The sequence below is a fragment of the Carassius carassius genome, chromosome 32, assembly GCF_963082965.1.
Source record: "Carassius carassius chromosome 32, fCarCar2.1, whole genome shotgun sequence".
Classification (NCBI taxonomy): domain Eukaryota; kingdom Metazoa; phylum Chordata; class Actinopteri; order Cypriniformes; family Cyprinidae; genus Carassius; species Carassius carassius.
The window spans coordinates 23,618,004-23,633,940 of record NC_081786.1 but is presented as its reverse complement, the minus strand read 5'-3'; the positions used below and the strand labels follow the sequence as shown (position 1 = coordinate 23,633,940).

Genomic DNA, 15,937 nt, shown 5'->3' with positions numbered 1-15,937 from the left:
TATTCCAGTGTATCAGTTTTTTTATGTTTTTTATCAATATTTAAGGTGGACTTATTGATCAGGTGAAAGAGTAGTAGTGATGGTTAAAATAATAGATTAATGTTGAAATAGTAAATTGAGCCTTGTTCCTAGATGGACAGAGAGTGGAAAGTAGTAGATCAAATGAGGAGATGGAGATAGAGGAAGAAAAATAGGGAAATGTAGAGGCACAAGTGACAGAAAGAGAGCAGAAAGAAGCAAGCCAGGAGACAGAGGCTGGTGAGAAAGAGGAAAGTGTAGAGGCACAAGTGTTTTCTATAGTTTTTACTATAACCGCTGTTCTTAATTATTCTGTAGAACAGAGAAGAAAAAGCCATCAGGTTGGGACAATTTAAGACATTTCAGTTTCTAATCCCAGGGCTATTATTATTTTAAACTTAAAATTGTCTTCTTTATTGTTTCTTCTTTCAAAACTGCATCAAAGCATTTGCTGCTGTATCAATACATAATTATCCATATCGATACGCGAATCAGCAAGGAATGCATCACAATATATTGCTGTATTGATATTTTAAACAGTGCCATTTAAAGCCTTGTTCCATGTCCCCCTTTTATACTTTGAGCACCTGCCCCTCCAAAGGTCTCTGCAAGGCCCTGTTCAGAGGGAGTGTCAGCCACATTAAAAAAGTTAACAGCTTAAGTCATTTGTGGATTAATGCTTATTGGAGATGCGAACCATTTTAAACGATTCAGTTCGATTTGGTGAACTGGTTCAAGAAGATCCGGTTACATCGAATGATTCGTTCGTGAACCGGATATCACAAACTGCACTGTTTTGAAATCTCACACAACAGACACGCCAAAACAGAAATGCTGAATAAAGTCGTAGTTTTTGCTATTTTTGGACCAAAATGTATTTTCGATGCAGTAATATGGAGTTATTAGCCGTGTCCACTGTATTTTTTGTTGGTTTTCATGAGACCCCCCTTGAAATGACCAGGACCCCCCCATTGCCCCCCCAATCAAAATTGTCTGGAGCCGCCACTGACTTCATGTCTTGCCATGATTGAGGATGTTTGGTGTTATGGAGGGGCTTTGTGCTCTGTTTTAGATGACAATCTTTATTTTACTCAATTTATGTTATTTATTTTAAATAGTTTGCACACTTAATTTGTAATAAAGGTGTTTTCAAATTAAATTCTCTCTCTCTCTCTCTCTCTCTCTCTCTCTCTCTCTCTCTCTCTCCCCTCCTCTTTCACTTCAAAGTTCACCACTAGTTTACACATCTATTATTATGATCGCCAATTCTGTTCAGTTCAAGTTCAGGAATGTGAAAACAGTCCATTATGTTGATGTTTGAATTTCTAAAGTGAATTTCTAAAGCTCTTACTTCCGAGTTGGGCATGCATTACAATGACGGGCATTTGTTAAAATGACAGGTCACACAAAAAATAATAGAGGATTTTACTTTTTTTTTTTTTTTTTGTCATTGCAATTTCTAAAGTTTATTCTCTAACATTAAACCAAAATATGTATTTTGCATGAAGCAGACTGTGAAAGGTGAGTGATAAACTGTACAATTGTTCTCTTTTGTGCAGGCTGTTTTAAAATATAGCTACAACAGACTTAACCACCATGCCCCACCTGCTAACTTGGGTGTTCATTAGAATTCACAATTTCCCCATTTGTAAATATGACTTTGATTGGTCATTCATGTGCTTGGAACTAGAACAGCCTAAATAACATATTTCTGACTCCACTTGAAGGCCTCATCAGATATTCTGAATACATCTTATGTGTATAACACAAATGTATCAGGAGGGTCAATGTGGTAGAAAGTTTAGTTCCAATATGCCAGCAAGTTTCTAATAATTATGAAGATCATCGGTACGTTAACAGGACAACAATTCTCAGATCTTAATATGAATAAGACAATATTCTGATTAAGAATCTACCATGTAAACAGATTTTTGTACACACCTTAATAACATTATTACAATTGTCTAGACTTTTCCCCACATTTTGTGACAGGATACATGCATGGCAGTGGTCAACCATTTGACAGCAAACAAAAGAATGGCTTCATCAATGCCATTGTCTGTTTGCATGTATAGCATGACACATAATTAACTGCACTTGAAGCTTTCAGTAATATGGCATCATAATGAATACAAACTATATGTTTATATGTAAAATTCAGCAGGGGACATCAGATGGTGTCGCGTGGTGACTTTTTACCATTTATCGATCTATGCACTATAACATGTAGAACTGGAACATGAAATGAATATACTAAAAGCAACTCATGGAAATTCTTTAATCGTAATATTGTTTTATTCAGAATAAGGTAAAAAAATATATATATTACTGATGTCCATGTAAATGTAGTCAATGATTAACTGCCAAATCATTCACATAATGGTCCATGCAATCTACCAAAAGTAGATTCAGGTAGATCAGGTTACATATTTACATACACTCCTCCCATAAATTTTGTCTCTGAAAGGAAAACTCAAATGCATATGACTTAAAGTTCCCCTGAAGTGCCTTGAAACAAGCAGCGTTGTTCTATGCGGTGATGTAATTTCAACTGAAACAGGAAGAGACGGCGGGATATATTGAGCAAAGCTTTGAATGCTTATATATTTTGAATGCTTTATATACTGTATTTTGTCACTATTTTGGAGCACATTGCCTTGTAGATAATCTTAAGACTAATATATTGAAGCTTACCCCCAAAAAACTTTAATTTACATTTCATGGGGACATTAAGGTCAGGCAAAAAATAACCCTTTCCAAGGTTTTTTTTTTTTTATCACTAATAACCTGGTTAATTTGGATGTGGTCTGGAAATTGAATAATATTTCCATCTATTCTTCAAACCATCAGTCTAGGGTGACCATATGCGCCGTTCATACGGGACACGTCCCAGCCAGGATTTTAATATTGCCTAAAATATCCAGGTTTTGGCTATTTGCACTGCGCAAGTTGATTGTTGTGTAACATTCATGAGAGCTATAAAGAGCAGAGCAGACGGCTCCTTATGCTTTCGAGTTGCTTTCATGTGTTTGTTCGTTCGTTTGACTTGAAGCATTGTGGCGCACTTAGTTTTTTTTTTTTTGGATTTGTGCGCAGTGACGCTTCAAGTCAATTGAACAAACAAACAAACACGTGCGCATATTTGCATCGCTTTGATCGTTCCCTCTAGATCTCACCTTCTCACACACAGCCCCATGATTGGTCGATTATGTACAATACCTGCACGTTATAAGTCAAACTGCTCTGGATGTTTTAGGCATTATTAAAATCCTGGCTGGGACGTGTCCCGTATGAACGGCTCATATGGTCACCCTACATCAGTCCTATGTTCAGGGTTTGTAGGAATGCTGGAGCCTATACCAGCTAAGGCAGGGAGACCAAGGACATTGCCAGTTCATCACAGGGTTAACACAGATACACACTCACATTTAAATTAGGGGCCTTTTTAGAGAAGGTCCATAGTACAGAGGTCTCCAACCCTGCAGAGTTCAGCTCCAATCCCAATAAAACACACCTGAACCAGCTAATCAAGGTGTTTAGAGTTACTTGATAATTACAGACAGGTGTGTTGGAACTGATGTATGCAGGATGGTAGCTCTCCAGAAGCAGGGTTGAAGATCCCTGCTTATGGTAGGTTTTAAGGACAACTTTGTGTCCCACCTATGCTGCTTGTCTTTGTATTCTGGGGAAAACCAGAGCACCCAGAAGAAACTTCAACATGGGGAGGATATGCAAACTCCACACATTAAGGCCTCCAAGCTTAGCAGGAATTCAAATCAAGGTACTGTATAAGGTGACAGTGCTACCAGCTGAGTCAGAATGGAAAGTGAATAAAATCTTAAAGACACTGTGAACGGTGGCTATGCAAAGAAGTTTAACACCACAGTGAGTCAAGTAGATAGCTCTGATATCAATAGCCAGTCACATCACTGAAACAGGAGGCTGTCAGTTCACAAGTACCTTCTACTCCGAATGGATTAAGAGGTTATTTCTGAAAACAAAGAGTTGAAAGCTCAGAGCTCTGAAAGAAGAAACGTTTGAGGAGTTTGCAAAAAGTAACTAGACATGACATCATGTATAAAAGCAAACTTTCCCAAGGCTTTTCCATCTGCATGTTACAGATAGTCAGTACCTTCTGTACTTCAACTTCTGAAACTTTCAAGGCATTGACTATGCAAAAATGTAAACATCCAAATCTTTTTCCAGAGACTAAGGCATATCGTGAATATGACGTTCATTTCCGTATATGATTTTCTAATTTGTCTGCTCCTGGAAAGCTACTGTCCTTCAGAGGTCAGCTCCAACCCCAATCAAACACACCTGAACCAGTCAACAACAACAACCACCTATGGTTGAGGGGGTAATGGGTATATAATATTCTCTATAAATGTCCTGAGCAAATTCTAGGTACCTTCCTAGAAGAGCTGGAGGGGTTGCTGTCCTCTGGATAGCAGTCCACTTTTAGTATTTGGCGACTTCAACATTTATCTGGGCAAGCCTTATGCTACAGACTTCTATTCACTCCTTGCTTTATTTGATCTCAAATGCCTTAGCACTTCAAGCATGCACAAATCAGGCAACCAACTTGACTTAATTTACACATGCAAATTGTATTGCAGATAAAATTTTGGTAGAATCCCAACATAATCCCTGACCATTTCTTTACATTTAAACTATATTTTGCTAACTGTGTGCCACCAACCCCATATACTGGTTACTATTAGACGAAACCTACTCTCCATCTCCCTCCCATCTTTCATTTGTAGTATTGTCCTCTCTTTTATCTTTCTCTGCTGAAGTCCATACAGCCAAATCTTCATATTCCCACAACAAGATTAACAATGCTTTAGACATGCCACACCCACTGCTAAAACTCCCATCTTATGTCCCCTCACTGAGGCAGAAGTATTGAAATTTCTCTCCAGCCATCCTACAACATGCCCATCTAGACCCAATCACACCTTCTCCAAGCAATCTCTCCTACACTCTTACCAGCACTAGCACATATCATCACATCTCTCCTCACAGGCACCTTCCCCACTGCACTCAAGCAGACTCAGGTAACCCCACTGCTCAAAAAACCTACATTAAACACCTCACTTATATATAGCTACAGACCTGTCTGTCTCCTTCCACTCATAGTGAAACCGCTCAAATGAGTTGTTTTCAACCAGGTATCATTGTTCCCTTTCAGTCGGTCACATTCTACATTACGTCAGAAAGAGACTGATGAATGGGGATCTCGCCCGAGGGCCCAATAACCTTCGAGTGGTAACAAAACGAGCAAATGGTACACAGAGTACCTTGGTCTGCGGAAATTAGCTTCGCGAGCTCCGCCCCCACTGTGCGGGTATATAAGGAGCAGCGCGAGCAACTTACACTCAAGCGTTTGCTTCGGAGCCGAGCACATCACTTGCTGCTTTCACCGGAGTGTTTACAAATGAGTCAGCTGGTGTTGGTGGGACGGCGCGATTCAATGGTTCATCTGGGTTTCCTGCATTCAGCTCCCGTGTTCCACTGAGCGCTTCAGCACCACTGAAAGAGCTTTTTTCCATTTCTAAAAGAGTAAACGGGTTGAGTTTGCGTCTTTTTAAAGATGTAATTTCGCCCGTGTGATTCTGGGTGTGGTCGATATATGGCTCCTCATGACGGCCACGATCGCTGTGTCACGTGTCTGGGCCTTCAGTCAGACTTAGGGGACTCATGTTCTCATTGCGGGGACATGACCATCTCGGCATTAAGATCGAGACTCGATTACCTTAAAAGGTATAGAGTCCCCTCTGCCACACCCTGTTCTAGCTCCTCTGCTCGTAAGAGGGCTACTTCGGCTGGTGGCCAAGGTGATCTGAGGGTTACTGTGTGGGCTTCCCTGACGAGCCAGCCTCCTTGGGCCACACTCCCCTCACAAATGCTGCAGCCGGTTGAGTTTCCGGATGAGTTTGCTGGACCCTCTCAGGCTCTTGACATCTCATTCGGGGCTCGGGAGGAAGACCTAATGTCGATCGCCGCATCACAAGGCGGGCTTGAGTCCTTGGGAGATGAGGATTAGGCTGCGTTGCCTCCCTCTGGAGTGCCAGCGTTGCCCGAGTCTGATCCTGAGCTGACAGCCATGCTTTCCCGGGCAGCTGAGAGCATCGGGCTTGAGTGGAATCCTCCACCCTGTCCCGAGCACTCGAGGCTGGATGATTGGTTCCTGGGGGCTGCTCGTGCTGATCGCCAGCACTCCGCTGGTTCCTTTCTTTCCGGAAGTGCCCCAGGAAGTGACCAGTTCATGGAAGGCACCTTTGACTGCCCTAAATCATTCTGGTGCTTCCTCAGCATTCACTGCCCTCAATGGCAGAGTGGCCAAGGGGTGTGCTGGGATTCCCCCAGTGGAGCGTTCTGTTGTGATGCAACTGTGTCCTCAGAGCACCTCTGCATGGCGTGGTGGTCCCAAGCTTCCCTCCAAGGCCTGTAAGTTCTCATCCATGCTTGTGGCCAAGGCTTACAGAGCTGCGGGTCAGGCCGCTTCTGCCCTACACACCATGGCCACCTTTCAGGTCTACCAGGCCAAGGTGCTCAAAGAGCTGCACGGGGGCAGTGCTGACCCAGGGGTTTTGCAGGAGGCGCGCATTGCTACCGACCTCGCTCTCCGGGTGACGAAGGTTACTATGCGCTCCTTGGATCAGGTGATGTCCACTTTGGTGGTCCAGGAGTGCCACCTATGGCTAAACCTGGGAGACATGATGGAGTCTGATCGGACTCAGCTCCTCATCTCCCCGGTCTCTGAGGCTGGCCTCTTCAGTGACGCGGTGGAGAATTTTGCCCAGCAGTTCTCTGCCGCCGAGAAGCAGTCTGAGGCCATCAAACACATCCTGCCCTGGCGGCCTGCTGCTGCCTCCACACTGCCGCCGGCACAGCCACCTCAGCCTGCTGGTCGCCGAGGGTGCCCCCCTGTGGTCTCCTCCACTCCCGCTCGGCCACAGCAGCAGCCTTCACCGCTGAAGGACAAGCACATTCTGGTCAATACAGACAACAAGGCGACTGTAGCGTACATCAACCATCAGGGCGGTTTATGCTCCTGCCGCATCTCGCAACCCGCTCGCCATCTCTTCTTGTGGAGCCAGAAGCATCTGAGGTCACTTTGTGCCATTCACATCCCAGGCAGGCTCAATCATGCAGCCGATGAGCTCTCACGGCAGCAGTCTCGCCCCGGGGAATGGAGACTTCACCCCCAGTCGGTTCAGCTGATTTGGGAATGCTTCGGAGATGCTCAGGTAGACCTGTCTGCCTCTCCAGAAAATTCACCATGCCAGTTGTATAATTAAGTTCAATTAAAGGAACCAAAGACTTAAACTACTTATGTCTGTGTGCGTTGAATTTATTTAATACACAAGTTTAATACACAAACTGAAATAAATTAACTTTTCCACGACATTCTAATTTACTTATAAGCACCTGTAATGTTTTTAACAGTTACGTCATGAAATTATGCCTTCTAAAATTAATGAAACATACTTCACATCACCCTATACCATATATTTATTTTTCTTGACCAAAATAGACTGATTTTTTATTTAATTATTTTTTACTTTTGAAAAATAACGTTTTTTTTTTTCTTCTGTTTATGATGCTACCTAATTATTTATTACTTTATGTCAAAAGTCATGACTTCGACTCAAAAGCATGTTTCAGCTTGTCAACATTGTCTTCTGTGAGATACTTCTGATTGTTTATTTATTTATTTTTATACACCTGTTGTGTTTTGAGAACAATGCCAAACTTATAAATAGTGATTTATTAATTTCTCAGATCTCATCATTGAATGTCAAATTACAGAGATTAACAGATACATGATACAATAAGGTTTTACAACATTTTTACAAGTGTGGTCATTTTGTCATTGCAATAAGCAAAAGAAAAAGAAATAAAATAAACCATAATAGCAATAAAAATATTTTTTTCCCCATGCAATAACCCTCAGATTCATGAATCTTCCAAAAACCTTATCAGACATCTTCAAACCTCAGCTGTGAACTGAACATGTAATTTTTGACAACATATTTATCTTTCAAAAAAATGTAGCATTTTATATTTAAATATACCATTTATGGTAAACAGTGTAGCATCAATGCTAACAAAGTGTCTATGACACTGTAAATTATATCATAAAGAGGGATATAAATTTTAAACACATTTCAGTTAATATTCTGTAATGATATTAATATAGAACTTTATATAACGGTTAAAAATAAAGATAAAATTATCATTAAAAATAAAATAAAAATAAAGATAAAACAATTATTTTTTTTCACAATGAGACCACTATTTAACAAAAAAATAGTGTAAAAAAATTGCCACAAGATATTCCTTTGTAAAACCCTCACTATCAAAGACACTACAGCAGTTCTTTCTGATAGTATAAAAAGACCATTCAACATTTGCTTTTGAAATAGCAGCTTGATAGAACTAAACGGTAAGCAATAGGACTAAAACAATTAAAGAAACAGGAATCAAGAGAGCATGAAACACAATTATTATGCGCAAACTGGTGTAAGGCTCTTATTTACACAGATTTTTTTTTTCTTTGTCAATGCTAATGCCAAATTGAAAACTAATGGAATGATGGATATTAAAATAAAATGCTGAAATGTATTATTATGCAGCCAAAGCTAAAGTTTCATACAACACAAAGCCCTTTCACATGACTCATCAACATTTTTTAATGCATTTAACTCTTTTAAGTCTACAGCGTCATACTGGTCTTGTGTTGTGTGCAACACTGATGCTGAGTGTTGAAACAATTTTAAAGCCACTTTCTGCTGGCATTTTAAAATGCAGTTCATGGTTACTGAACTATATGCAAGATATATCATTATGTGGGTGGTTTAGGCATACTAGATACATCGAGTACAGCAAAATGCCAAAGGCTGTTCCATACTAAAAGAACATCATTTGATGTTTTGGTAGGCTGATGCTCCAACCAATCTTCATAACTTAACCAACAAAACTTCATTAGGTAAGCAACTTTACCAGAAATACCTTGCTGGTTAATAATCTTCACCAGCTAAGATGTGCTGGTGAACCTCTTGGTTATGCTGGCTTTGCGGATCCAAAACAGGTTCACAGTATCCCTTTAAAAAAGCTTGACCATTGACTAGTTTTTGTAATATATCAAAGCAACTGATGGGGATTAAATTAATAAATGTTGTTTAAATGGTATTTTCATGGTTTAAATCCCTAAGACGAGTCCTGTGAAAGAGCCTTCATTCAATAGTCACTGACCAGTTTGCTACATGTTTCAGTTCCAACACCATAGCAACAGGTTATCTGATCACCAAAAGCCATAAACACTCATAATTTTCACATACATGAGCCATTAGTTTTCTGTTATTCATGTTGTTTGATGATGCATGAAAACAGCTGCATTTAAAAGCCAACCAAGTCCAAGAATGAACAAACGATCCATAATGAATAGGGGCAGTTTGCTTTCTGAAGCCCACCCATTAATAATTTACATGACCTCCAAATAATAAATTAACAAATGAATAAATAAACAAGCAGGCAAGCAAACATCAACAAACCCGTTTGATTTTTTTTTTCTCCCCCATTATGGAAAAATATCACTGATATAATTTAGTCTTTTTTTTTTTTACAGAATTAGTCCTTGTGAGGGCTTAATCAGTTTATTTTTGTCTCTCAATTGTGGCTTTCAGAAACTCAACAGTCTTGTTATCTTATCCAAGGGACAATCGTTCTCTTTCAGTGAAATGTAATTTCTCTGAGTGTCCAGCGCAGAACCTTTCTGGTCCCAGTCTCATGGCTGAAAAGCACAAAGATAAAGCACAAAGGGGCTTGCCAAAGGTGGACATAAATGGAAAGTACAGTGTTTTGCAAAGTGGGCACTGATAGAGAACGTGCACGGTTACAGCACAGTGGCATTGTGCCCTTCCATTTTCGGCAGTCTGGAGTCCTGCACTGTACCCATGGTGACCAAAAGCGGGCGGCTGTCCTCAGGGCCACTGGCCCGAGCTATAGTGATGGGCCTCTGCTGGCCAGGATGAGGCGGGGGAGGCTGGGGCCCTGGCATGGGCTCCATGGGCAGGCCCTGCTCCTGGTAGCCATACCCGATGTTCCCACATGGGAAGCGCCGTAGTCTGTAGAGTGGAACCGGTGCTAGGCTGGCCGAATCTAGAAGTAAAGGGGTCGGGGCAGGTGGGGGAGGAGGGGGCAAAAGTGGTCGACACAGGCCTTGTTGTTGTTGCTGCTGCTGTTGGCGCTGGAGCTGCTGTTGGTACTGCAGCTGTTTGTGCTGTTGCTGCAGGCCCAGAGCTTCAGCTACTGTCACAGTCCGGCCTGCTTGTTCCTGCCCTTCACCTGGGATCCGTGGGCCGCTTATCTGCCTTTGTGCCTGGGCCTGCTGTCTCTTCTGTTGCTGCTGCAGAAACCACGAGCCATAAGTGGGGTTCCACAGGTTGGTGGGCTTCCCATTACGGCTATCCTTCTCCGATGGGTGGGCCTGCATGAAGCCTAAATTCACATGCCCTCCATCTTGGGTGGTCAAGGGAGTTGCAGAGGAAGGTTTGGCAGCTGGTATGGGGGCAGTGACTACTTGGGGTTGGTGGTGGGGATGGGGTTGAGGCTGTGATTGGGGAGCGGATGAGAGTTTGCTCTCACAGGAGTGGCTGGCCATGAGAACAGCCTCCCCATCTCTCTTAGGTTGATCAGAGTGGGCAGCAGATGTAGCCTCCTCAGTGCCCTGAGGGGTTACAAGCAAGGAGGGGGCCGATGGGTCATCAGGACGCATGGGTACCCTTTCCTCTTCCTCAGGGATGGGGCCGTACTCGACAGGCAAAGGCACATTCACCACATCTGGGTCCTAGGGTAATTGGAAAGTCTGTTATTTATCAGAGCAGTTACAAAATAAAATAATAGTAAATCCTAACATAATAATGAATTAGATTAAAAAGACTTAAAAGATAGTATTGTACCTTATTTGAAATACAATATTTTACACAAATTAAATTAATGAATTAAGCAGATTAAATAGTAGAATAGTGTTTGATGTGCACGGCTGTTTTCTGCATGCTTTGGCAAATTCCCTGTGCACAGTATACATAATTCATATTGCAGTACTGAAATTTGAAAATGCAACTTCTGACAAATCTACTGTTGCCCAGAATGAACAGACAAGGTTATAACATGTAGTACCTGCAGACAATAGTCAATCCTTTCCAGAATAGTTGAGAAGTTTGGTCTGTCTTCTGGTTGATGCTGCCAACTCTGTGTCATTATCCGGTACCTATTTTACAAACAGAATATTTGTTTTCATTTCAATGAGCAGCTCTGAAAGATGGTCCCCAGGTTAGATTAGGAACTTAATTACATCAAAACTTCAGAAGTTTGATTATTTGAAGATTTTATTTTAAGAGACATACATGCATATAACACTGGAATAGGACTGAAAAAATGAGAATCAAAATTTACAAAAATCTTGACATTTAGAATAAACATTATTGCTGGCCAACAATCGGTTTCTGTTATATTGAAGTGCTGTATAAATATTTTGCATATTTGAATTTAAGAGTCCACTCACACTGGCCCAGGGCAGTTCTTAGGTGGGTCCATTCGGCCTCCATTAGTAACAAACTCCAACACCTCTTGGTTACTTCGGCTGGGGTATGGCATATAACCCAGTGAGAAGATCTCCCACAGCAGAACACCAAATGACCTGAAAAGCAAGTGGAAAGGAGAGAAAGTCAAGAGTAGAGTGGAGAGATGAAAGCATAGTAATTATGGAAAGAATAGTATTAGAGTGTGAAAAAACAGTGGGGTTGCAATAGCATGTGACAGAACTTGAAGCAAATGAATCTCTTAAATATGTAATTATATTACAGCGCTCACCATGTATCAGTTTTTGAGGTAAAGATTCCCTCCATAAAGGCCTCGGGAGGCATCCATTTGACTGGCAGCATAGCTCGGCCTCCTTTCCTGTAATAGCTGGCTCTGTGGAAAAACACATGCCCAGAAAAAAGAAGAGACATTATGAATGCCTACAGTAGACAGCAGCAGAGTAGAGTGACTTATTAACTCTAATCACAGATCAGAGAGTGAAAAACACTGGAAAATGAAAGGAGCAAAAATTATGTAAAGACATAAATGGGAAACTCAGGTCATGTACGACTTATGTAAGAATGGAAAGATAGCTATTTTTCATAGGTGATTCATGTTCTATTAAGCCTTAACTTGATCCATGATAACTAAATTAGTCTCTAAATGAAAATTGTGATTAATTGCATGCTTGGCTTTGCGTTAAAAGAAGTAGAAGTATTATAAAATAATAACTACTCATTTAAAATAGTAGTTTACTGTATTGCTTGAATAACCTAATTCAGTGGTTCCCAACCTTTTTCAACTCGCGGCCCACACAACCAAACACGTATGTTTGCGCGGCCCACTTCAAAAAAATTAACTGACCCCGCTATTGTTGGGTTAATAACTTAGTACTCAGAAGCTAGATTGTTAACTGTATTTATTGAATGAACTAGGGCTGTGCGATTTGGACAAAAAAAAAAAAAAAAACTATCGGGATTTCTTTGATCAATTTTGCGATTGTGACACACACCGATATGCTTTTACAGTCATAAATGCATTCTGGATTCATTTGAAACATATTTCCAAAAGAAAACCAATTAGAGCTTTATCAAAAAGTTGTAACGTCTCTAGAACAGACATAAGTCAAAATTATCACTATAGTAAAGATGTAACAAAATGTATAGACTTATGGCAAAAAAAAAAAAAAATCCCATGTACAGGGACTTTTTTTTCTTTTTTGCCATGCATTGTTCATAGAGCTCATTAATTGTAGCGGTGCCTCAGGTGTTTGCATTGTGTATACAGTATGTGTATGCGGTCAGCAGCGAAAGCACATAAAAATAACGTGAAAGCACATTAAAATAATGCACAAGCGCGAATCTCTCGGTTCGCACGCAGATTTCCTTTGCTATGTCACAAAACCAGACGTGCTTGCTCAGATACACGCTGCTCTGCGCGGAGAGAGTGTGCACTTAAAACGTGTCTCTTCTCATTTAAACTGCGTCCTGTGCACTCACAATTCTCTCTTTGCTCATGTGTTAGATATTAATTATTTTCGCACGTTTTTATTTCTAGCCTTTTACCGCGTGCAGTGTGAACCCTTACGAAAATTAACCATGGTTTTACTACAAATAAAACCAAAAAAACATGGTTACTATAGTTAAACCATGGTAACCACAAATTAACCATGGTTTTGCTATATTAACCATGGTTTAACCATGGTATTTGTAGTAAATCTGTGGTTATACAAATGGTAGTCAACACGCCAAAAAAACATGGGTTACTACAGTTTTACTATAATAAAACCATGTTTATTTTTCGTAAGGGAACGCTCTGATCCGTTTACATGGGCTCGGAAAAAAGGCGCATCACAGACAGTGTGTGAACCTGGAAATAGGCATATGCCCAGTCTGTTCTCGCGCTAGGCGCAATGCATTCTAATTGGATCGGATAGCATACTACGGGAGGTCAGGACCGTGGAAAATCGTGCTATAAAGTGATTTAGAAATCGCGCACGCTCAAATCGTGATTTTATGACGATTTCTTTTAATCGCACAGCCCTAGAATGGACTGGAAATTAACAGAAAATAATTGGCGGCCCACCTGCAATACCACCGGACCACAGGTTGAAAACCACTGACCTAATTATTCTTTCCCGCCAGGTTAGAATTAAAGAGACAAGTTTACTTAAATGGTTTATAGAAAGTGACTGACCTAATTCATTTGAGATGCATTACTTAATCTGCATGGTTTACTCATTATATAAAAAATTCAGATGTTCTTTTCTATCTAAATTTAGTAAAATAAACTAATGTTGAATCTACACCCAGCCACTAGATCTGTCTGTCTTGAGTCGTAACCGTCAATCCCTTTTAGAGAGGTAAATTAGGGTTAGGGTAGATGAAGTAAGGGTAAATGAAAAGTGACTGATCTAGTTCACTGGAAATGCCTTATAAAAGGAAATTCAGGCAACCTATTACCACCATAGACTGCAAAAAAAAGAAGAATAGCTTGCCTCCACTTCCTTCCACTATAGAAAAGGGAAGCCAAAACATCTCAGTATGGTTGCTGTCATCTTTTAAAATTTACATTATTTGGAGTCAGAGTTGTTTAGGCAGTGATTCATTTGGAGCCCGAGTCTGCATAGCAGTGATCATGAGGTAGGCAGGGGTATCAAAGTCCCACCCAAATTCCCGCAGACCCAATTGCAAGCTCACAATCAGGGTTTTTTTTTTTTTTGCATCAAATAACTAACTAAAAGCAAACTTATTCGAAAAACGAACACTTCGATATACATCAGCATGATGGAAATTACCTAAAATGACACGATCATCTTTGGAGAAAATTTATTTGAAGTGTAATTTGATTTAGTTTGTCTCGCGTCTCATAGATTACATGGAGAGGGTGGGTTTATGACCTATACTGGGTCCAGGCACCAGGGGCGATCAAAACGTTTTGGCTTCACTTTTCAGGACTTGTGTGGCACACTTGATTACCACAACTTAATTACATGTATGACTGCAAGTTACACATTTCTGTCCCTCCATTGAAAATGTATGTACAGTATACTGTCCATATCCAGAAATGTAATAAAAACATCATCAAAGTAGTCCATGTGACATCAGAGAGTCCGTTAGAATTTGTTGAAGCATCGAAAACAGCGACTGCTGTGACTGTTGACATATGACGCTGTTGACGTGTTTTCTGGTACACCTAATAACAAAGAAAACACTTAAGCAGCATCCTAAGTCAACAGTCACAGCAGTCGCACTCACAACAGACCCGGAAGAGAAGACAATGCTGAATAAAGTCCAAAATGTATTTTGAATGCTTTAACAAATTCTAACGGACCCTCTATAATGTCACACGGACTACTTTGAGGATGTTTTATTACCTTTCTGGACATGGACAGTATAACATACATACATTTTCAATGGAGGGACATAAAGCTCTCGGACTAAATCCAAAATATCTTAAACTGTGTTCCAAAAATGAACGGAGGTCTCACGGGTTTGGAACGACATAAGGGTGAAAAGTTGAATCAAAGTCACTAACTGTCTGCCTTGTGTACTAACCATCAAGATTTCTGATTTCAAGTAGGGTATGAAAAAAAAATATATATATATTATATATATATATATTTTCAAAATATAAAATATGCAGATGTTCTAAACCAGCAAAGTAACTTAACTAAACGTTGTGTCAACATCCATGTCATTGGTCCTAACCATTTAATTATCTGATTTTAGGAGGAATAAATTAGGGTTAGGTAAATATGGTTCGTAAATATCTAGTTCATCTAACATGCAGATTTAAATTTAATTTGCTTGTTGTAATATGGTATAATGGTTTAATTATGCATGAAGAGGTCATGGACAAGTTTAACCAATTCCCTGAGATAATTCAAATAAAGAATGTAGCCACTCCAAGTAGGACATGTTAAAAACATATCCTTGTTGTTAATGGAATAACATTCCTATCAATCATAATTTAGAGTTAAACTTGGGACAATATGGCATCGTGATATTAGAGGTAGATTATAGGAATGAATGTTTGGTTAAAATGTTGGTCCAGAACCAAAAAAAACCTGAATTCATGACTTGAAAATCATCTGCTGTGTGCTTTTAATGCTATATGACAGATATGATACAGATAAAGGTACAGTAGTAGCAGTACCAACATTACATTTACATTATTCATTTGGTAGATCCTCTTATTCAAAGCAACACACATTGTATTCAAGGAGATGTGGAAATTAAGAATAATAGAATTAGACACATCATGTCTGCTATTTATGTGAGCTCAATCTTTCCTGAAGCAGGTCCTAAACTAAACCATGCCATGA

The 15,937-nt window shown here is 40.1% G+C and overlaps 1 protein-coding gene across 1 annotated transcript in view; it reads right to left on the bottom strand.

Annotated features, from left to right (window-relative positions):
- Window positions 1-7,783: 7,783 nt before the first annotated feature.
- The window catches only part of alk (ALK receptor tyrosine kinase), a 402,565-nt gene continuing 394,411 nt past the window's right edge, over window positions 7,784-15,937 (bottom strand). The window contains exons 26-29 of the mRNA XM_059520814.1: window positions 11,902-12,003; window positions 11,594-11,728; window positions 11,209-11,299; window positions 7,784-10,876 (exon numbers count right to left, since the gene is read on the bottom strand). Coding sequence (XP_059376797.1) covers window positions 9,923-10,876; window positions 11,209-11,299; window positions 11,594-11,728; window positions 11,902-12,003 — 1,282 coding nt within the window. The 3' untranslated portion in view covers window positions 7,784-9,922. The remainder of the gene's footprint in view (window positions 10,877-11,208; window positions 11,300-11,593; window positions 11,729-11,901; window positions 12,004-15,937) is intronic.